Here is a 23,238-nt window from a genome sequence, read left to right on the forward strand (position 1 = left end):
TGACAGTGGTGATCCTCTTACCAATTTACAAAGATCGAAGCTTTGTAGTTAAAAGATGGTAGTTTCCACGTTGTCATTTTTCTGAGCGTCTACTTTCCTACCTCCTTTTTCCAAATCATTGTTTTAGGATACAAAAAAGACTCCACAATATTAGTTTTAAAGTACATTTTCCAGCAATTAAGAAAAATATAGCATTATTTGAGACCTTTTAGTTGGGATATCCCAAATTAACTTTTTACTTTGCTTCTGCAATTAGTACTACGAATTATGGGTAAAATACAATTTAAGGAAGTGAATTTAACACTCTATTTACAAAATATAAACAATTTGACCATGAAGGATAAATCTAATTATATTTAAAACATGATCTGCCCATAAAACAGAAAATCTACCCAATGCCCACCCCGTTTCCCCTCACCCCCACCCCCACCCCGCCCAGCAGGTTGTCTACCATGAGAGGGGAGGACAGGGGACAACAGAACTGCTCTCTGACTCACAAGAAGTTGTCTTAAGTAATATAAAATTATTTTATACTGGTTACTGTATTTGCTGTGACTCATTTTTAAGTTTATTCACAGATGGAGCTATATGGATTTTTCAGGAAAGTTAGTGTGTTAGGGGATAAATCTTAACATTTCTGAGCTGAATCTCACAAGACCACCATCACCACCAGGCCATTTGTGCGATGGGACAGAGGGGCAGGCCAACAGATGAAGGGTGCCCTCTTGTGGGCAATCAGAAGCCAGTCCTCAATTCTTGGCAACTGGGAGGAAAACTGGAAAAACAAAACAGCACAACACAAACCCCCTCTCCAACTGCCCTCGGCCCACCCCGCTATCCTAAAGGGGCTCGTCAGTGCATTGTGCTACCTGCCCCCCACCACTTTTCTTTAAAGATTGGGGAGCAATCAGAAAGATTTGGGTTATTTGGATACTATATCTTTCAAAGCAATTACAAACTTTCATTCCTTTCTCAGTAGGTTTTCCATTTGATGGCAGCTAGCAGAATTTATGTGATTAACTTATTAAATAAAGCTACATATTTCAAACTTTACTTACACACAGGTATCATGGCCGGGGCACATAATACACAAGACAAAAATATAGATTTCTCATTTTAAAATAATTATGAATAAAAATTTTAGTGGATTTAGAGGATTCTGAACATCTTCCTCTCCACATTCACAGCAAGGGGGCAACTCGGTCATATAACTTAAAATATTAAAAAAAAGTGCTGTATTTCAAAATACTGGAAGACTGGAATTTTTAAAAGCAATGGCTCTAACGAGTGCCTTTCCTTGAGCACATTTGGTTGGTTATTACTGACACTGTCTTCTAATGATCAGAAAGTTTGGAAAGACAGAAGTAAAAGGTTTTCTTCTAGGAACTTTCTGAAGGCCTCGAATGCACAACGTCTTGAATCTTAATCTATCAATTTGCCTATCTGGTTTTCTTTCAGCTATACTGGGATTATAAAAAAACACTCTGAAATTCAACTCTGTGGTCATTAGCTGGGTTAATCAAACAACCCTGTGGGGGGCTGAAAGTGATCCCACTCTCCCACCTTTCTCTTCTCAGGGCTTCCCGGCCAGGAGCTGCTCTGGGCCCCTCAGGGCCGGGCACAATTGCTGAGGCAGGCTGCAGGGGAAGGCTAACATCATCCATGCAGCGCCGACATGAGCCATCGCCTTTCCAAGACACAGGGGACTGTCCACGCTACAGCAGCGGTTCTCAACCTGGGGGCCGTGACATCTTTGGGGGTCGAACAACCCTTTCACAGGGGTCGCCCAATTCATAACAGTGGCAAGTTATGAAGCAGCAATGAAAATAATTTTATGGATGGGGGTCACCCCAACACGAGGAACTGTATGAAAGGGTCGTGGCGTGAGGAAGGTGGAGAGCCCCTGCGCCAGGGTCAGCACAATGGAGCGGTTTGCCAGCCATGCTTGATGGCTGCGCGATGTGGCCACGCAGGGTCTGGCTCTCGAGCCAGCAGTGAGCTGTGCTCCTTCTGAGTGGGTCCCGCTCTTAAAGCAGAACCACGGGGCACGTTTTACTTCCTGTTTAAAGGCCGGTCTATACACCCAAGACTTTCTGCTGAAAAAGGTGTTATCGGTCACTGGGAAGTTTGGCTGTTTTGGGAATGTTATTTACATGACATGCATACCCATGACTCTGCTACTGACACTGAGACAGGAGCGTGCACTTGTTCGAGCGAGTTTCTGTTTGCCAGCCGTCTAGTCAGCTTCCTTTAGGTCCTCTGGCTCCGAAGCACTAGAGCCCTCGTCGTCCGTCTGCTCTCCAGAGAAGTACAGCATCAGCGCGTGCGTCTTGTGGGTTATGGTGACCGTGCAGGGCCCCTGTGCCCATGGCTCCCCGTCTACCTGCATCGGCATCATGGAGCACTTTAAAATCAGCTGCAATCGATCAAGGAACAGACAATGACCAGAGGGTAAGTTCACAGAGGTCTTCTGAACAAGCCCACCCACAGGTGCATTTCAATGTTAGAAAGAGAATCATCGTTTTGGTGAGGGCTCTACTTCTTCAGCTGAGGAAAGGCCCTGCTTCTGGTTTCTTGCCCAGCCCCCTCACGCAGCAGGTGGAGGGCTAGTGGCAGTGTGACGGAGCCGCAGTTTAACAAGAGACCGTGTGTGTCTTGTCTCATGCCTGTTAAACGGGGAGAACCGCGTGTGGACGAATTTGCTCGATAGTGCAGTCTCTCACCTACCCGCACTGTGTGCGCTTGTCCTATTCGAAAAGGGTTGGCCAGCTTCACCTGGATCTGAGCACAGTGGAAAGACCCATACACTCCGACAACTTCCAGTAAACCATCATCGTGTCTACATGTTAAAAAAGAACAAAACACGATGTACAGACCACAGGATCCAAGGAAAGAAAGCCAGTCACACTAGGGCAAGTCCTTTGTAATATATGGACCATGAGAGAACTATTAATTATTTCTAATCATTTTAATGGCGAAAGAAAACTTGCGGGGAACATACAAAAGGCCCAAAGAACTGGCTGTAAGAAAAGCAGAGGCACACACAGACGGTTGTTGGGGAGCCCACCTGGCTAGGGGGTATGTCTCATCCCCCATCCCTTCCCAGAGGCGGCAGCCACCACCCCAGTAGCCGATGTTCAGAACGATAATGCCTTCCAGATTCGGCAGGTCCACACGCTCGCCATCCAGCTCTAGCTTTAAAGACACACAAGGAGCGCATTACGACCGGGTACGCAACCGCCCCCCACACCCACGGTTTCTTTTCTTTTTTTGTAAAGAACATTGTATTGGGGGCTCTTACAGCTCGTGTAGCATCCATCCATCTAGTGCATATTTGTACCTATGTTGCCAGCACCGTTTCCTAAACATTTATTTGAGCCGTAGGTATCAGGTCTTCTTCCCCCGCCCCCTACTCATGCGACCCCTTGATAAATAATTATTTTATTCTGGATTCCAGATGTCAAAAGCTCTTCTCTGTACCAGGGTACATCCTCTGGTCTAGCCTGATTTGTAAGGTAGAATTGGAGTTATGACAGAGTTGGGGTGGGGTGGGGAGGGGAAGGAAGCATTAAAGAACTAAAGCAGTAGTTCCCAACCGCCCTAATGCCTCGACCCTTTCACAGTTCCTCATGTTGTGGCGACCCCCAGCCATAAGACTATTTTCGTTCCTACTTCATTATTGTAATTTTGCTACTGTTATGAATCGGGCGACCCCTGTGAAAGGGTTGTTCGACCCCCAAAGGGGTCACGACCCACAGGTTGAGAACCACTGAACTAGAGGCATGTGTGTTTGGCCAGTGCCATACGGCATCCTAGCTGGCACATCCCCTTTCTTGTGAACCCTTTTCTACAAATGGGCTTTGGGTTTCCCATCTGGCCCCCCTCATAAGAACTGGTATGAATGTTTGTTTTGGGTCTTCTGATGCCCGATACCTGGTTCTGTCGACACCTGGTGGTCACACAGGTTGGCCCACACTCACTGTTTCTCCACATGCTTCTGGAAGCCCAGAACTGCACAGGCAGCAAAGAACAAGCAAGAGGAGACGCTGTCTGTCCTACCTCTCACCTGAGAGCCTGGAGTGTCCCACGTCCCTACAAGAACGGCTCTCATCAAGGTCATGCACGATGCCCTTCTTCAGGACGTGGTTGTTTTCAGTCCTTTCTCACTCTCACTGGCAGTTTTCCTGGAATCCTTTCTCTGTGCTTCCTGGGTAACACAGACCCTACCTCGTCAGTCACTACTTCCTGTCTGTCCTCACCGGGAAGACACTCCGAGTTGGGGATCAAACCCCTCTTCTAGATGGGTGACCAACTCGAGAGGTCAAGCTCAGCCAGTAGGACACCTTTAAGCGTGCCCTTTGCGCTGCTGGACTGGACGGTGACGAGGCCCACCGAGCACCAGCTGTAGCTATGGCACTTTCACCGAGGGCTGCCTGTATTTCTCAGGAGACAGCCTAGCTCCCAGCCGGCACCTGGCAGTGAGCTCAGACTTGTTGGCCTCTCCACATTGCATCAACCACGGACCGCTGCGCATGCTACTTTCTACTACCTACGGCCTGAGGTAGGTAGACACACCACGAGTTCCTCCCTCAACTACTCCTAACGGGCGAAGTGCCTCTAGCCTCGCCCTTCTGAGGCACCCCCAACAGCATCGTTGGGTGGGCAGTTATGAAATTACACTACATCTCCTGATCACATTCCTTCTATGGCTTGGCTGCGTGCTCATGATGAAATCAGAGTTCCTTAGCTGGCCCCCTCTCACCTGTGAGCTCTGCGGCCCGGACTTGCTGGGATAGGCCATGCTGCCTTGCCTTGCGGCCTCTGCATATGTGAAGCTTAGTCTAGAACAACCTTCCCCTCTTTGTCACGTACCTACCACGTCTTACTTCCCGGACCCCGGCCTGTTACTGTCACTTGGCCTCGCCAGGCCTTTCCAGCCCCTTGGGTTGTGCACGGCACCTATTTATTCTGTGACACTGCATTTTTCTTATCCGATCATTGTGTACTTCCTGCAATGTGGTCAGTCTCTTCCTCCTCCCTGGGCGGGACGCTTAGTGGTGCAGATCATTTAGCACCATTATCTCCAGTGCCCAGGACAGTGCCTGACACGTCAGAGCTCCCTGTGTAATCTGGCTTCTCTTTCCTTGGGCACTTATTTGTCTTTCCTCCTCCCCAGGGGGCTGATGGCTAGGCACTCCCCTTTTCACTTAGGTCAGGAGTTGTAGGTTTCTCTGTGGGAATGCCTTGTTGTTGCCCTAAGGCACCACAGTTCCTGCTGAGGCAAGCTGGGGACCGCACACAAAGGCTTTGCGGCATCCTGGCGCCAGAGACGCCATGGCCAAGAGCAGCCATTACTGCTTGGTTTTCCCTGTTTACGTATCTACTGAGGGAGTGAGGTACACTACGTAATCTGAATTAAACGCTGGGTTTTAATATCTCTGAGCTTCTAGGATGAGTCAGTCAGGCATTGTTAAGGAACTTCAAATCCATCACCCTGTGTGAATGGAGACCTTTCATGGGCAGAACTCAATAGAATGAATTAGGGAGGTTTAGTCCTGATGATGTCACTAGCTGCGTGAACTGGGGAAAATAGTGTAATTTCAAACCTCGGTTTTTCTTGTGTACAAGAAGACAAATGACTGCCTTGGAGGACTGTGCTGATAAGTTATGGAGATTATGTGCACAAAGCTCATAAAGGGCCTAACTATAAAAACCCAAACAAACCCCATTCCTTCTATGTTAACAAAAAGCTCAACATTTAATTTAGAAAAACAAACAACAGGAAAAACGCTTCATGATTCAAAGATCACCTAAAATTTTAGAGGAAGTGTTAATAGCTTACCTCAACTTTTTTATTCAAGTCTTTACATTCTTGTACTAAACAGTCCTTGGTCCCATAGAATAAGTAGACAGCCTGTGAACAAGGGCAGACATGCATTCTGAGAACAATCTGAATGCCTTGCCGCCTCCACTCAGTTCCCTGAGGTGCCTGGGGCTCCCTCCTGATCGCAAGCAGGGACACCGGAAGGCACCTTTGTGAGGAATGCAAACCCTGCCCCCATCCAATTCTGACACATTGCGAATTCACAGGTTAAAACCAGGAGCCACCAGAGGCAGTATAACAAGTGGATAACTAAACAATAATCACTTTGCCTTTTCCATGGGACTCTTGTGCTATTCCTGGCTTCCATGTCTGCGTGAGGCGGTACAGCAGAGGGGATGGTGTTAACTTTCCCTTTTGTGAAGTGACCATAAAGGCCGTTATTTTTTAGAGGTCCTGGGAGGAAGATGGATCTGCCGAGTTGCATTTCCTCCCAGTTTACTGATCTAAAAAGGTGCGTCTTATAAAGAACAGATTAAAATGAGAAAGCCCAGCTTCTGCTAACCCGCGGGGTTTCTTAACAGCTATCTGTATGGCCGGTATCATGTATGGCACAGCCAGCTCTAGGTACGCAAATCCTGACAGGACGGGGGCTGCTGAACTGATGGCCAGTGCTTCCTGCCTCAGGAACCAACCGCCTTCAACCCGAGGGGCTACGGCCAAGAGAACCAGAGGTACAGCTGTTTCGCATCTGTTTCACACCTTACTGCTCAATCTCCAAAAGTCAATTAAGAAAATAGCTCCCAAGGTCAGTGTGGCAGACCCCTGAGACAGCCTTAGCAAAAGCAGCTGTCCCTTTGCAAGTTTTATGAAGCCAAGAGAACAGATTTTTCTAGAAACATCCTCACCAAAAAATTACTCTGCCTATAATCTCCCTCCAATTGTTGCTATTGAAGAGAAACGAAGGCGCCCTGGTTTCGTAGGCTGGCGGCTCAAAGCCTGCCACCGCCCCATGGGGAAGATGCAGCGGGCCTGCTCTGGAAAGATCTAACAGACTTGATGGCACTGAACACCAGCTAAAGCAAAATCAGCCCTAAACTTCCCAACTCTGAATCTGAAACACTTTGATGCAGTTATGCAAGGGCTTATGTTAGCAGTCTGAGGCAAACCTGAGCTGATAAACGTTTGTATAAATTAGTTCAATCTGAATATATTCGAGAGTGCTAAGAAAAATTAAACTATTTTTACTGTACCTTTGGTGCTAAGCAGGAAATGTTATTTTATCCAACACACCTTGTTAAGAATTCTGCTAGAAAACAGAGAGGGCGCCTTCTCCCGATGGGCATGGAAATTGAGAGCCATGAGCGCATCAGGTCCAACAGAAAAATAGTTGTTCATTGTGAACTCCTGCGAGCGAGAGCAAGGAAGAGATCACGCTGCAGTCCAACATGTGCTGTGGATTACACACGCAGACTTGCGACGTGTACAGGAGGTGGTGTGCTTCCTTCCAGCCTTTTCACCCACAGCTACTGTACAGCGGCCAGGGCCCGTGCCAGAGGTAAAGCCGCAGCAAGCTGACAGCGCCGACAGGAGTTGACTTGCACTCCGTTTCCCAGACTGCACCCCAGACCCCCTCACCTAGAATGGCTCAGCTCGAAGGTCCCAAGCGCTAGGCATCCAGGAAACTTGCTTTCTGCCTTCATTTTGACCAGCAGAACCTCTGCTTCCCTCCGCCCACACCCAGGCTCTGGTCACTGCTATTGTAAAGCAGAGCAGAGGAAAGGACAGTGAGTGAAGCCTCCGCTCCACCCTGTTTCAGCTGGCTTGGCAGTCTAGAATCCAGAAACTCCGTAGGCTAAGTTTTCCAGAGCAAGGATCCAGTCTTCTCATCTTCTGGGAGGCGGCCTAGGTATTTCCGGTTTCAGGAATACCTGTGTCCTGTCTTCAGTTACCTGGTGACTTGAGTCCCTGTCTCTGTTGTGCCTGGCCCCCTCACCTGTACGCACCGCACGCACTCAGCACTACAGCCTTCTTCGGTGTGCCTCCGTCACTACTGGCCTTCCACTGTCCGCAAGGCGTTGGCCTCTAGCCTGCGGTCACCATCTCATGTGCAGGTCTCTGTCCTTACGGGCTTCTACCTTTAGGAATCCCCTCATCACTGTGTTAGAGGGCTGGGGAGGGAGCGGCACAAAGGCTTATTTTCGGGGCTCCTCTGATGTGCTGCGGCACGTGTGTCACTCCGCCTTCCTTCCGACACGGCTTATTCTCCCACAATGCCCGCCACCACCTTTCGTGGCCCGTCTCCCTGGGCGTGTCAGCTGAGTGACAGCTCGCAAGGGGCAGGCCTGGTACTCTTTCTTCTCCCCGCCTGCTCTCAGGCATGCAGTCTCAGGATGAAAGTCAACATCTACAGGCCGACAAGCCACCCAGCTCGCCCCTGGTTCCCGAGTCTGTTGAGAAGCCTGTTACCAACTCCTTGAAGGCTCGCTCTCCTCAGAGGTGGTTCTCACCTTCCTCATACCGCGACCCTCTCATACAGCTCCTCTTGTGGCGGGGACCCCCAACCAGAACATTCTTTTCATTGCTAATTCATCACTGTCATTTTGCTACTGTTATGAATCAGGCGGCCCCTGTGAAAGGGTCATTCAAACCCCCAAGGGGTCTCAACCCACAGGTCGAGAACACTGCCTCAAAGTTGATAAGCCCAGCATTGAACTCATTTTATCAACAAACCTGAAAACACTGCTTTTCTCATCTTGGTTACTTTACCATCTATCCAGTCATAAGAACTAGGAACGTGGTAGGGAGATGTGTTTTCTCTCTTCCCCTTTAGTGTAATCACTTGCTGAATCTGGGCCAATGCTATCTTTGAGATGCCTTTGAACTTCCTCAGCAGTCTAAGGCTCTCCCTGTTGCTGCTCTAAGCTATTTTCCCTCCATCGCCTGAGTATCCTTTCAAAACACAGGTGGCTCTCTGCTCCTCTTTGCTCCCGAGGCTCTGTTAGAAACTCCCCAGTTTCTCTTTGCTTTGGCTGGGGAGTCCTTTGTTCCTTTCCCTGCTCTGAATTCTATTTCCCTTCGAAGGACCAGCGCCTCAGCAGGCATCTCTGCTGGACACCAGGAGTTCCTCATGCCTCGGGACCCGATCACACAGTGTACACAGTGAGGGCATTCAAGGGTTGTTTCTGGAAGCTATTTTATTTATGAAAGCACAACATACCTTGGACTTTCTTAAATTGTAGTATCCTTTATTTGTTACCTGAACTTTCCATCTAGAAATCAAAAACAAACAAAAAAGCTAAGTAACTTAAAAAACACACACACAAATAAACTGTGCTTTTTAGAGGCTCTTCTATTGAAATGGCATCTGAAAACAACGGCCACACCGGAGTGAGCTGGCTAAGGCTGCCAGACAACACATGGTCTTGGAGGACGCACAGCCGGGGTGCGCCTTGAAAACCAGGGCGGCGAGATGCTGGCTCGCACTGTGGACATGTTATCAGGGGAAGCGAGCTCCTGGGAAGGGCATCAGTGACTAAGAGGAAGACCCTCTCGGCGATGGCTGATGACGCACTGGCTGTCGCCAGGGGCTCCCACACCACAATTGGGAGGCCAGGCGTGTTTTGTTCTGGTGTATATTATTAGGTCAGTGTATTAAGTCACTAGGAGTCGGGAGTATCTAGTAAATGAGCATGCAAACTTTGGGAGACATACCCTAAATAATGACTTGGTACTGTGGCCTTTATAATTAACATCATCTTGTATATTTACTTTTTGACGACACACATCTTTGCTTTTAAATTAAACAGTAACCCAGAGCTCAAGAACAGCCTACTTACCGATCGAGTTTAATGGCATCTGCTTCCATTACATTTCTTAAGACCTGTGCCACAGGGATTTCCCCAGCATAGCCTGTGCCCCAACCCAGTGTGTTCGACAGATCATTGCCTGTTCCCAGAGGCAAGATTGCAACTTGTGGAATGTATTTTTCTTGTCCCTAGAATATGAAAGATGGGGTCAGAGTAGGATCTTTAAACACTTTGGTACATCTATGTACTTAGAGGACACGCATAGATCTTGTAACACTTAAAGATCACAGCAATAAAAATGCAAACACGCCAACTCCTGTCTCGTGCTACTACAGGTTCTTCACGCTGCTTAGTCATAACCGTTTCATTCTGCGCTGTGAGGCAACACACAACAACTGTTCTTTGGGAAGCGCTTTCTTCAAGAATGGTACCTTAATCTTCATTTCATCCACCGCATCCAGGACCCAGCCCACGGTCCCATCCCCTCCACAAACAAGCACCCGAGCTGAGTAATGGGGAAGCAGAGTACACAGCTGGAGGGCTTTGATGGGGGGAGTTTTAGTCACATCAAAAACCTGGAAATGAAAGAAGAAAAACAACATGGAAGCCTGCCCTCCATTTCAGAGGATGAGCTTCCTCTGCAGGTGCACAAACAGGGCCAAATGACACCAGGGTTTCTTCCTGCTTCACTTTAGTATTAGCCCTGCGCTGTGCCAGGCAGGCTCAGCGCAGCTCCTCCCTAGAGCCCCTACTCTGCACAGGAGCTGCTGGTTGGGAAACTGAGGTGCAGAGGTCAAATGGCTCCCCCATGATTCTCCAGACCAGTACAGAGGCAGACCCCCACTCTCTCCACGTCAGCACACGACCCCCCCAGCCTGCTCACACCGAGTCCCAGTGTGCCAGATCTAAATGGCTATTAAATGACCAATACAACTTGATGGAAAAGAAGCACACAATTATAGAAAAATTAAAGGACACTCACATTCAGAATTCTGTTAAATGATTCTAGGAAAATAGTTTAGAAGACAAAAATGTTCTATGTACAAAGACGATGTAATCTTAGAAACAAGTAACAGTGTAATCTTAGAAACAATCCCAACCTCCAATGTAATAAACCGTGTAAAATTTTGATACACTCATTTAAGTATTTTTGGTACTGAATATGTTATTATGAGGACAATGTTGCAACATGTTAACTATGCCAGCAGGTTAAACAAATGTTTGTGTCGTTCTGTAAATATGTGACTGCACAGACAATGGTTCACAGGATGAAACCGAAACCACAGGTGCATTATTTGTGTGGGCAAACACAGGTCACTTTCCCCCTTTACGATTTTTAAAATTTCCTTAAGCTGTTCATGTTGAATAGTATTAAAAATGCGAGACAGAAAAGCATACTCGAGTGCCTTCCTCATAACTGCACAATGAGTTGATTGGCTCTTTTCTAAGTAAGAGCTACCGCGGGTAAACCTCATGTCAGCAGCGTACTTCTTCTAGGGCTTCACTAGCAGGAAGGAGAATCCAACTTTACAACAGTCCACAGCCACTTCGTATGACGCAGAGGTTAGACACGCTTCCCCCCTCCAGTCTTCTCTACCCTGTCCCGACATCAACTGTCCCTCCCCGGGCACTACACTTTTGTTGGGTTTGCTAATTCATTGTAACGGGTACATAGAGCGCACACACAAGGCTCATGGTTGTGGGTTGATAAGGAAAGTTAACAGGGCATATGACCACAGAATTCAGGACCGGAAGTGCTAAGGATACAGTTCCCGGGTCGGTCTGCAGTGGTTTTTTTCCCCAGTCATGTCTGCAGGCACACCTCTCTTCCATCCTCAGCCTCTCAGCCATGTGGCACTCGGGTCTCAGCATGGCTTAGGCAAATGTAAGCACTGATAGATGCCCCAATGCCATTCTCCTCAAAAGCTAGCCTCCTGCCCCAAGTTACTCAGCTTTACTGAGTGCCAGGAAGTCCACCCCTCTGTCTCATGCTCTCGGTGCTGCTGCCTCTCTGCTGAGGACTCATCCTTTTTGTTGGGTCATGAGGTTCCCCTGCCCCCAATTGCAAGACGGCTCACTTCATACCTTGCAGGACAGCAAAACTGACCAGTGCTCTCATTGGAGTCCTGCATGTTTCCACCAGTTCTTTGGTGGGAGTTACAAGGACTATGAGGTGCACAGGTCATAGAAGAGCCATCCCAAGTAATCCAGTAATCTCATGGCAGGTTTCCCATGTGTTTGCTGCTGTCTGTATGTCTTCTTTGGTGACGTGTCTGTTCATGTCCTTTGCCCATTTTTAAATTGAGATTGTCTTTTTGTTATTGAGTTGGTAATGTTTTCCATACATTTTAGAAAGTAGACCTATATTGGTTATGTTGTAGCCAAAAATACTACCCCCTACCCTGCAGATTTTCTTTTGGCAAAAGTTCTCTGGATGAGAGTATTTGATTTTGGGGGGGAAATCCCAGTTATCTACTGGGTCCTCTGCTGTTTCCCCTTTCTTATTTGTAAACACCGAAGGACAATTTAGATATCACAAATACACCCACTTAAAATATAAAGTCCAGTGATCTTAAGTAGGTCCACCACACACAGTTCTGAAGATCCTCCCACCCGAGGCTGACCCATTTAGAGTTCTCAGCTCAGGCTCTCCTTGAATCCACTGGTCTCTACAGCTTTCCCTTTTCTGAGCATGTCATATAAATGGGATCATACGCCCTGTGAGCCGTTTCCAGCCTGTTTCACTTTGCACATTTCTGAACTTCTTCGACATTGTCATGCATTGAGCAGCAGGCTCCTGTTACTCCTGCCTTGTACTCCGCTGTCTGACGTAACACATCTTGTTTGTATAAACAAGCCCCCAATAAAAGGATTAAAATTAAAAAAGGAAAAAGATTAAGTTAAAATACACTAAAAAAATACCGACAACCAATGTAATTTAGGAAAATGAAAAGATGTATAGAGAAAGGTGGCCTTGTCTTCCATTACCTGGACTGGATTTAACAGGATCCTAAGTTCTCCCAACAGTCCTTCTCCCATGTTAGCTCCACTTCGGGAGTTGGCCAGGATGATTAAGGGGGCCCACTGCTTCCCAAGCTTCGAGGCTAGCTGGGAAAAGCAAAGTTAAATGAAAAGGGATGAATGTCTCAGAGACGGTGTGCCCAGAACAACAGTGCTGTGGTGTGCTGAAAGACAAGAACACTGCCGGTTTAAACGAGTTAATATAAAAACCAAGGCAGTCTAAGACGCTAAAAGAAACTCAGAGGAAAAAGGAATACAGTTTCCTAGTAAACACGTACTTTTCATACGTTATTTTAAGAAGTCACCTGTGCATGCTTACATACTCACATAAGGAGGAACTCACTGAAAAAGGAGCCCATTCCACGGATACATCTAATCATGAGGGAGTTTTTCTTTCAACTGCGTTGAAAAATTGGCCTTTCAGTAACTTACATTCATTGATCTAATTTTGCTTGCTGTGAACAACTAGAAATTACACGCTTTCTTCACTACAATCCTAACCTGAACCTCTGTGCACAAACATCTGAAGCACCTTGCCTTTTCCTATCATCTCCTAGGTTACACATTTCAAGTTCTTTCAACTCTTCACAGACTAGAGATTGATGGGACCTGATCTTAGCTGCCCTTATAGGAATGTACCCTAGTGGGTAAGGAATGCTTGCATTTAAATAGTGTGCAATTTAAACCTATCTAAGGAACCCTTACACACTTACAATTTAAATGCCCTGTTTCTTTGGCAGGATTATCACAACGATCACAAGGTGCAAACATCTTCATTTAAAAATAAATGTTAAACAATTTTGACACATCTATGTAGTAAATAATGAACGAGTAGTAAAAAACCATTAGCTTTTCCTGATCATCCCGTTAAGAGCTACACAAAGACTGAGAAAGGCTCTGGCCTCCCCTCTCACACTGCAAACCCTCACCCAGCCCTGCTGTGGGATGTCCTCTGTGGGTGGGCCAAGTAGGTGCCATCCACTCATCTCTGGGCATCCCATGCAAAATGCCACGGGAAAGAAATCCCTTCAGAGCATCAGGTGAGGAAAACCTGTTTGTTGGATTTTCCTGACAACAGTCATGATCAGAGATGCTCCCTAACCTGGCTGTTCCTCAGAGCCATCTGAGAACCTTTTAAAGATCTTTCTGGCACAGATCCTATGAAATCCCAATGAGGATGGAGGTCAGCTCAGGAAGCCAGATTCTTAAAAGCTCTCAAGTGATTCCGAAACCAGGAACCTAACATTTCCGTTTTCCCTTTAGACAGAGAAGAACTCAAGAGACACCATTTATGAGCCAACTCATGAGTTGGTGGGGCTCTATGAATGTTTCCCAAGGGGCTGCAACAGCAGACACCTATCTACCTGTAACCCTGGATGATGGGCTACAATACGACAGCTTTCCATGGCCAGGGAGGCACCGAGTAATTGTTTATTCCCTGAAAAGGGAGCAGTAGGCCAATTAAGCTTGGGAATCTCTGGTTGACACAGTTGGACTTTATTTTCTTTCTTGGTCCTGACTTTTTATTTCCGTTGACTTTGATCTTAGGATTGATTCTTCTCTCTGTTACTTATACACATACACACTTCTCACATGCTAACTTAAGTAATTTTTAAAGAAATTGATTCTATGAGAAAAAGACATTCTAATTACCATTTCATAATCTGTTTTTTTGTCTTTGCGCATCTGATTGATGGCGGTTAGGTAGCCTGGGGGGATGATGATGTTTTTGAATTCTCCAAAATCGCACTTTTCATTCTTTAAGGTGTTTCTCATGCATTCATCATGTACTGTTCTCTGACACCAAACGCACCTGAGGGCCGGGAACAACACAGGCGGGAATGAGATTTCAGGTTGCCATCTTGCCTGCCTGCAAACCCACATTTTTTGTTAAAAAGAAAAAAAAGTAACTTTATCACTGTTCATCAGGAAATCTAGCAAACAGAAGATATTTCCTAGCAGGGAGAAAATTGAGGAATAAAGTTTGAACACAGTGGACAGTTTAATCTAATGGCGGGTTTCGCACTGTGGCCCGGGGATCCTTGAGATGTCCAAGATCTCTCTCCCCTTTAAAGGGTGCACCAGCTCAAAACCCTTTAAGAGTAACAGCAAGGTATTATTTTGTCCCTGTCCCCTCAAAAGCGCCCACCGAAACATCCCAGAAGCTACAGGACATGCGATGTTTCAGCAAATCACACGCAGAAGAGAAAACAAGAATCTATTTGATTTCCTTTAGACCACAGAGATGGGCAAAAATATAAATCAGTGTTGCTTTTCTTCCCACACTTTCTTTAACTTTTCAAAAAAAAAAAAACCCCACTTTGTAATAGAGTTAATGTTATTTTAAAAAAGATGAAGACTTTTTTTTTTAAGATTTCTTGGTTTTAATTTAGACTAGGGTTTCAATAAGATATAATCCACATAATCAAAAACCTGGTCCAGCATTATTCACTGTTTTTCATGGAAATGGGCTTGTGAAGCCTAGTGCCCTTGCTGCTCAAAGGCCCCACTGGCCTGGGGCCCCTGGAGTTTCTCATGGTCTGTCTGAAAAATCATTTAATTTATAATCCTCATGAACAGCACTCTAGTCACCCATGGAGGTAAAAGAGTTAATTTCTTGTGGGCAGAGAAAACAGAAACAATCTGCACTTGGAAATGGCAACAGAGCCAGAAAAGCATTTCCGTTCAGCATCAGTATTCTTGCCTGGCCCATGTGTGAGGTAGAGGAGGGCTGGCGCTGGCCTGTTAATCTCTTGGGGATGGACTTGGAGGTCAGGTAAAGCTGGCTGGGCAGACCAAAACAGGCTAACAGAAAACAATGGTTATAATCACAGCATTTCTCCCACCCCCGAAGAGCCAGAGAGGATAAAACGCTCTTTCACCCCAGGTCAACTCTGCTGCCTTTCTATTTTAAGGCTGTTGTTTTCCGGTTGGACCCTCAGATTTGCCAAGGAGTTACTGCAGCAGCCTCGGGAGCCCCACTGACTGCTCAGAGAAGGAGCGGCGCCATAGCCCTGGGAAGACACAACTGTCATGCCTGCTTTCCAACAAAGCTGGATACATTTTGAGGGACTGCTCTACCACGATCTTAGGGAAAAAACTGCACATTTACTTTGTCATGGTTGTTGAGAACACACAGAGCAAGGCATGCACCAGTTCAACCTGCAGAGCCGGTGACACTGGCTCCTGCTTTCAGCTGTGCGGTCATTTTCACCCTCTCTCCGAGTGGTACTACCCCATTCCAATGAAGTCCCTGCCCCTACGGCTCCTGTCTGGTCTTTCCAGGTGCTGTCAATCTGATCCCACACAAACTGAAACCAAGCTCACTGCCACCTAGTGGATTCCGACTCACAGCCACTCTATCCAGGGCGTACCTACTGGGCAGAACAGAACTGGCCCTGTGGGTTTCTGAAACTGTAACTGGTTATGGGAGTGGAAAGCCAATCTTTCCCCTGCAGAGCTGATACGCCACACTCCTCACACACAGTTCGCTTAAAATATCCGATTAGGGGTTTTCTAAGAGTTTTTATTTTGTATGATTTTCTTTATATGAAATCTGTGATAGGGTAAGTCTAAAGACAGTAACTAGATGAATAGGGTTATGCCAGGGGAGGCTGGGGGAAATGGGATGCTACTAACGAGTACAAGAAAGAGAATGTTATCAAGTTGATTGTGGCGATGACTACACAACTCTTGTCAATATATTTAAACCACTGACTTGTAAGGTATGTCCAAAGGATGTTACAGAAAGAGAAATCTCTGATTTCCCTGAGAATGCGCTATAGCCATGGAGGAAGCCTTCCCCAGGGCTGAATACAATTCAGAGAGGGGACGCCTGGCCTGTGTTTCAGAGGTTCCAACTAGCTTTTTACGCTCTTCTTCCAAAATACTTCACTCCTACAGAAGGTCACAGCACACTGTAACCATGCATACAATTATTGGCCAAAATAACCCACCAGCACAGAACATTACAGAACATGTTCATCTTCAGGACACTACGCTCTCTTCTCCAGAACGCTTCCCAATGTACAGAGAAAGCTTCTACCATGGGGATAGGTGGGTGTGCAGGGCTGGGAACAGCCTGCCAAGAAGGAGCAAAGCAGGGAAGGGCAATTTACCACCACAAGCATTCATTACATTCACTGAGAGGGCGCAGAAATAGGGACTGAGAGGCTCACGATTTGAAAAGGCAAGAGTGATACCGAAACAGCTTCTTTAACTTTAGATTAACCATGGGGCCTCATAGGGCACAGATGTTGCCCGCCCCCCACCGGCATTGCCCCCAGCCCAAATTTCTGAAACCAAGGGTCTAGGGTAGAGCCAATGTTGCCAGATAAAATAGAACCTGCTCAAATCAATGTGAATTTTGCATAAAAATCCCAAATCTTACACTGGTACATATGAGGGCTGGAGGTACAGGGAATCCAGGGTGGATGATACCTTCAGGACCAAGGGTGTGAGGGACGATGCTGGGAGAGTGGAGGGTGAGTGGGTTGGAAAGGATCCACATGTGACCTCTTCCCTGGGAGAGGGACAGCAGAGAAGGGGGGAAGGGAGACTCCGGATAGGGCAAGATATGACAAAATAACGATGTATAAATTACCAAGGGCACATGAGGGAGGGGGGAAAGAGGAGGGAGGGGAAAAAATAAAAAAGAGGACCTGATGCAAGGGGCTTAAGTGGAGAGCAAATGCCTTGAGAAGGATTGGGGCAGGGAATGTATGGATGTGCTTTATACAATTGATGTATGTATATGTATGGATTGTGATAAGAGTTGTATGAGTCCCTAATAAAATGTAAAAAAAGAAAAGAGGAGAAAAAAATGATTAGGGCAAAGACTGTACAGATGTGCTTTATACAATTGATGTATGTATATGTATGAACTGTGATAAGAATTGTATGAGCCCCAATAAATTGTTAAAAAAAAAAAAAAAGAAAAGTAGCCTCACCAAATAGTAACTGACGTATGACAAATGAACGATGTGTAAAATTCCTTAAATAAAATTTATTAACATTAAAAAAAATTGACATAAATAAATCATATTTATCAATAACAAAAAAAAATCCCAAATCTTCGGTATATGTATTGTCCCAAAATTTTAGGGAATACGTTTATACTGAAAAAATGATTTATTCTTTTTCTGAAATTTAAATTTAGGTGACTGTCCTTGATTTTTACAGGCAAAATCTTGCAACTCCTGAATCTGTTATTGTTGATAGGTTTCTTTTTTTAATGAACTTGTGTGTTCCATCTGAGTGATGTTGATGCTATTGGTATAAGGCATCATCAAGGAAAGAAATACTAACACAGGGGGCACGTACAGGGGGCAAGGGTTTCTGGAAGACAGGAGTTTTCTGGGGTGACTAAAAGCTAGCCCTGGTGGTGCAGTGGTTTCTGAGTTGGGCTGCTAGCTGCAAGGTCAGCAGTTTAATTCCATCAGTAGCTCTGCGGGAAGAAACTGAGGTTTTCTGCTCCCATAAAGTCTTACACCTTGGAAACCCAAAGGGACAGCTCTATTTGATTCTACAAGGTCGCTGTGAATTGCAATAGACTCAGTGGCTACGGGTTTTAGAAAAGAGGGCCAGAAGGGCACTTGAGCAGAGAGGGACGCCCTGAGAAAAAGGGCCAGTGAGGTGAGCTATGATGTTTTTGGGGATTAATCTGGTGTCACTGGCGCATAAAGGGCACCAAGCATACTGTCCTACAAGCAATGCAGTTGGGTTTAACGAAAGGTAAGTGATGGGAAGCCTGGACAAGCTGTAAGCCGAGAGGCCAGGGGGCCAGCCTTGCAACTTCAGAAAGACCCCTTGGCTGGAGGTTCGGCAGCACTATGATTGTGAAGGAGTATTTAAAATACAGCTCTTTAAAAGATGTTTAAGTGTATTTATCTCTGTACAGCCACAAAGAAAGAGGAAATACGAGTACAGCAAACCCAATTCCGGTCTTCTCTGCAATGCCTGCCAGCTCTCGAAGCCTAAAGTTTATCTTCAGAAAGCTGACATTTAGCAATACACACCCTAGCTCGCACTGAGCCCCAAAGGGCAGGCTGCATTTTAAAAAGTAAAAACATAAGCACAAAATTGTGTAGTTATTTAAAATCTATTGTATTTCAAGACATATAATGTGATTGAAATTAAGAGTTAGTAAAACACGCTACTGATTAAGTGCCTATGCTAATTAAAAATTTTTTTCTGGAGAAAAAAGGGAGCTGAGTATAAAAATAATTTGCTACATATCTAGTACCAGTTTCCTATTCCAGGTGCTACTTCAGCTAAGGGACCTCACTACTTCGTAGAGAGCTCAGATGATAACCCCATGCCCATGAGCCAAGGAGGTAGTCCGACTTGAGGCTGAGGCGACACTGGTATGGCAGTGCTTCTAGACTGTCCTGGGATGAGAACTTCTGGGAGCCAGTCCCACTCTACTCCTGAGTAGCCCTGTGAGGCCTCACCGGTCTCATCAGTAGCGAGGTGCAGCAGGCAGCGCCTTCTACCAGTCTATCAGCTACAAAGGACTCGTTTTCATACACACTTGAGCTGCAGCGTGTACATAAAAGTCATGTAAGACACTCTTAGTTCAACCAAGGTCACTAACTACCAACACCATGCTTCTTGTCTAAGATGCTACGAGTCACCTGAAAACGCCAGCTGGCAAAAGGAAAAGTTACTTTTTGGATCTATTTCAGGACAGCTTCCCCATACCTATACTAGCAAAAGCTACTCAAAGTGCTGTTGTGGACCCACACCTGTTTTTCCTGGTGCACTCCCAATACACCACCAAGGACTTTACCACTCTGGGGAAAAGTTAATTCCTCTGCATCCCCCAGCCTCCAGGGAAAAGAAGATAAATCAGTGGCACCAAAATCTCAAATTAACACACAATGACTGCGAAGTGCACAGCCCTAAGAGAGCCAGGGAGGGAGATTTACGGGCCAGGTATTATTACCCAATCTGGTGGAGTGCAGAGCATCGTGGGTAGGGTGTGGCTATTTAAATAAGCCGTGTACAGCCCGTCTTCTGCCCCACGGCGCATTCTGGGGCCAGCGGGGTCCCCCGCGGCCATACCTGTAATCGCAGAGCTTGGGCAGACTGCCGCACTGTTGCTTGCAGACGACACAGGTGCTGCACAGCGGGACGTTGCCCCGGATCCAGTGGTGGGGCATGGCGTCCGGGGACCTGCTGTCGGCCTTGAGCATGATCTCCTTGCACTGGAAGCGCTTGTCGGCCTTCTTGAGGCAGCCCTCGTCCACGCGCAGCCCGCAGCACTCGCAGAAGGCGCCCTGCAGGATGTGCTGCGCGCACACGCAGCAGTAGGTGGGCTGGCTGAACAGGTCCGTGTCCCGCCACCCGTGCTTGCTCTTTCGGAAGATGTCCCTGCGGTGCAGCTGCCGGCGCGACCGCTGGAGGCTGCACCAGAAGGTGATGAACACCGGCAGCAGCACGGAACACAGGGTCCACAGGAGCAGGTGCCCGTCCGCAAACAGGCCCCAGGAGGGCGGGCCCGGCGCCGGCGGCCGGTCCCCTTCCATCTTCAAGGGCGAGTCTAAGCGGGAGGTAGACAGGCGGCTGCTCCCACGCCTCGAGGTTCCGCCCCCGCCCGGCCCCGCCCGCTTTCCCCGAGGATGCCGACGGCGCCATCTGCTCCGGTGGCGCTGTCCGTCCGAGTGGCTCCGCATCCGCCCGCCCCCACCCGCCCGGCTCCCAGTCCGGGGAGGCCCGTCCCCCGCCCCCCCCCCCCCGAGGCCCGGGGCGGCCATGCTCACCTCAGCGCCGGGAGGCTCCACACCCCGCAGGCCGCCGCGGAGAGGCCCGCAGACGCCGGGAGTTGGGGGCGCGACGGCGCACGTGGGCCGCGGTCCGAGTCCGGGACCGTTAAGTCCAGGCCCCGCACACCCCTCCCGGCGCGCCGGAATACAGACAAACGGGTGGCGCCGCCCCCGGCCGCCCCGTCGCCTCAGGCTCGGGGCGCGGCCTCCTCGGCCCGCGGCCCGCGGCCCGCGCTCGCGTGCCGATCCCCCAGGGCCGCTCCGGGGCGTGCGCGCGAGCTGCGGCGCAGGCGCGTCTGCGGGCCGCGGGAGGTCGCGTGCGGAGCCGGGTGCGCGCGAGCGGGACGCACGCCGGGCGGCGGGGGCGGGGCCTGCGGAGGCGAGCCTCGGGCTTGGGCGGGGCCGCGAGGGGGCGGAGGTGTGAGGTGAGGGGCGGGCCGCCGGGAGGGGCGGGGCCTGGGGAAGGTGGCCGCGGAGAGCACGAGGGGCGGGCATTGTGGGCATGGGGGCGTGGCCGAGGAAACGGATGGCTTACATAACGATCCGGAAAACGCCCAGCTCTCCTGTCATCCAGTGGATTTCCCCCTTTGGGTTTCCTGACTCTTTACAACGTTGTGGCAGCGGATGGCCTCATCTCTGTCCAGTGGAGTGGATAGTAGTTTCAAACTGCCGACCTTGTGGTTGTCCGTCCGATGCGGAGCCTACTAGGCACCAGGCCTCTGGTTAACAATCAGGTGGTGTTAGAGGATGGCTCGTTGAACCCCCCAAGTTTGCAACCATAGAAAGTTCTGGTATTAATAATTCACCATGTTAGCTACGCTTATCTGCGATGTTCACACTCCCACTCCTCCACTGTCTAGTGGGCGTGAAAGCTAGCATGGTTTGGATGTTGGGGTGGGGGGAAAACGGCAGTTTACCGGGTGTTCCATACAGAGGCCTGGTCCAGTTCAAAGACAACGGAAATGGAGAAATGTCACTGCCACTGTTTCTGATTTAATTCCAATTCTGATTCACTTCTCATGGCTACTATTTTCCATTTACGTGAATGACTGCTATCAAGGTGTGTTTTTTCCAGTAGAAATAAAATGTGGGGCTGAGTGGTTTTCCTTCAGCTTTGGAGCTGACAGGTGGTAGCTGTGAGGTGGCATCGAGTCCGTTCTGACGCGCAGTGGCCCCACGCACAGCAGAACGGAACACTGCGTGGCCCTGCGCCCTCCTCACCGTGTGCCTGGGCTTGAGCCAGCGGCTGTGTCCATCCATCTCCTCGAGGACCTCTTCTTTTGAAATCCCTCCACTCTCCCAAGCATGATGCCTTTCTCCAGGGACTGGTCTCTCCTGACAAAATGTCCAAAGTATGTATGATGAAATCTGGTCATCCTTGCCTCTAGAAGACAGCATACTGACTGGACTTTTTCCAAGATAGATCTGCTTGCTCTTTTGGCAATCTGTGTACTTTGAATAGTCTTCTCCGGCACCACAGTTCACATGTATTAATTCTTCTTTATCCTTCCGTATTCAATAGGCAACTTTCATGTTGCATATGAGGTGATTGAAAACACCATGGCGTGGGCCACACTTTTGTCCTCAGAAGTAACCACCTTGCCTTTCAACACTAAAGAGAGCTTATGCAACTGATTTACTCAATGCAAAGCCTAATTTGATCTCGTGACTGCTGCTTCCCGGAGCACTGATTGTGGATCCAAGTACGGCAAAATCCTGGACAACTTCAGTCTTTCCTTCATCTATCATGATGGTACCGGTTGGTCCAGTTGTGAGGAGTTTTGTTCTCTTTGCATTGAGTTGTCATCCAGACTGAAGGCTGCACTCCTTGATCTTCAGGAAGCGCATCAAGACCTCCTCACTTTCAGCAAGCAAGGTTATGTCACCTGCATACGGCAGGTCGTTAATAGGCTTTCCTCCAATCCTGATGCCTCGTTTTGAGAATGCCTCACGAGCAGATTTGCCTCATTGAACATTAATGACAGAAGACCCAATGAACTGTGGGAGTCAACAAATGAGATCAAAATTATTATAAAAATTTTTTTCAAAAACTTGAACAGTTTTATTGACATATAATTCACATATTATAAATTGGTTTAACTGGATTGCAAAGAGTTGTGCAAACATCACTGTAATCAAACTTGGAACATTTTCTTCTTATACTTGTTATTAGTTACCCATTTCCTAGAGATCAAAATTGTGTTTGTAGAAAAGAAATTTTTGAAATATACCCCCTACCCCCCTAATGAGAGGTATAGTTTAAAAAAAAAGAGTAAAACCTTTGGCCTTGAGGAATACATTTTGGTAGCCCTGGTGGTGATGGAGCACTTGCCGCATAGTGGTGATTCGCTGAACTGCTAACTGCAAGATCGACCGTTTGAAACCACCAGCCGCTCCTCAGGAGAAAGACAAGGCTTTCTACTCCCATGAAGAGTTACAGTCCCAGAAACCCACTGGGTACAGGGGCAGTTCTGCTCTGTCCTCCAGGGTTGCTATGAGTTGGAATAGAGTTTGGTTTGGTTTGGTGGTGGGGTGGGTTATGCCTTATGCCTTGTTAGCCACAAGACAACGCTGAAGGAAAGAGATGAGGTTTTCTACTCCTGTACAGAGTTACAGTCATGGAAAGCCATGGAGACAGGTCTGCCCTCTCCTACAGGGTCACCATGAGTCAGAATCTACCCAATGGCTATGAGTGAGTTTTAGTATTTTCATTAATGCGCAGTCTCTGGTTGCCTCAAACCACTCCACCCTCCCTTTTGGGGGGGCTTGTTTTGGTTTGTACGGTCTTTACCATCTGGATCAGAGGTTTTCTTAACTGGTT

General features: G+C 47.7%; 1 protein-coding gene across 2 annotated transcripts; it reads right to left on the bottom strand.

Annotated features, from left to right (window-relative positions):
* Nucleotides 1–444: 444 nt before the first annotated feature.
* On the bottom strand, nucleotides 445–20,580 carry DGKE (diacylglycerol kinase epsilon). Of its 2 annotated transcripts, XR_012786480.1 has the most exons (13): nucleotides 20,415–20,580; nucleotides 19,717–20,194; nucleotides 14,305–14,464; nucleotides 12,619–12,738; nucleotides 10,062–10,205; nucleotides 9,661–9,818; nucleotides 9,042–9,093; nucleotides 7,115–7,228; nucleotides 5,843–5,914; nucleotides 3,068–3,195; nucleotides 2,728–2,839; nucleotides 2,167–2,416; nucleotides 445–775 (listed from the first exon to the last, which is right to left on the bottom strand). XR_012786480.1 is itself a non-coding variant. In XM_075561562.1 (12 exons), exons 2-12 carry the CDS (start codon nucleotides 20,178–20,180, stop codon nucleotides 2,237–2,239), a joined length of 1,704 nt encoding a protein of 567 aa, XP_075417677.1. In that variant the 5' UTR covers nucleotides 20,181–20,194; nucleotides 20,415–20,580; the 3' UTR covers nucleotides 445–2,236. The 2 variants fall into 2 exon arrangements, 1 of the variants encoding a protein (XP_075417677.1); XM_075561562.1 differs by having other exon boundaries at nucleotides 445–2,416.
* Nucleotides 20,581–23,238: the final 2,658 nt, after the last annotated feature.

This window comes from Tenrec ecaudatus, chromosome 10, assembly GCF_050624435.1.
Source record: "Tenrec ecaudatus isolate mTenEca1 chromosome 10, mTenEca1.hap1, whole genome shotgun sequence".
Taxonomy (NCBI): domain Eukaryota; kingdom Metazoa; phylum Chordata; class Mammalia; order Afrosoricida; family Tenrecidae; genus Tenrec; species Tenrec ecaudatus.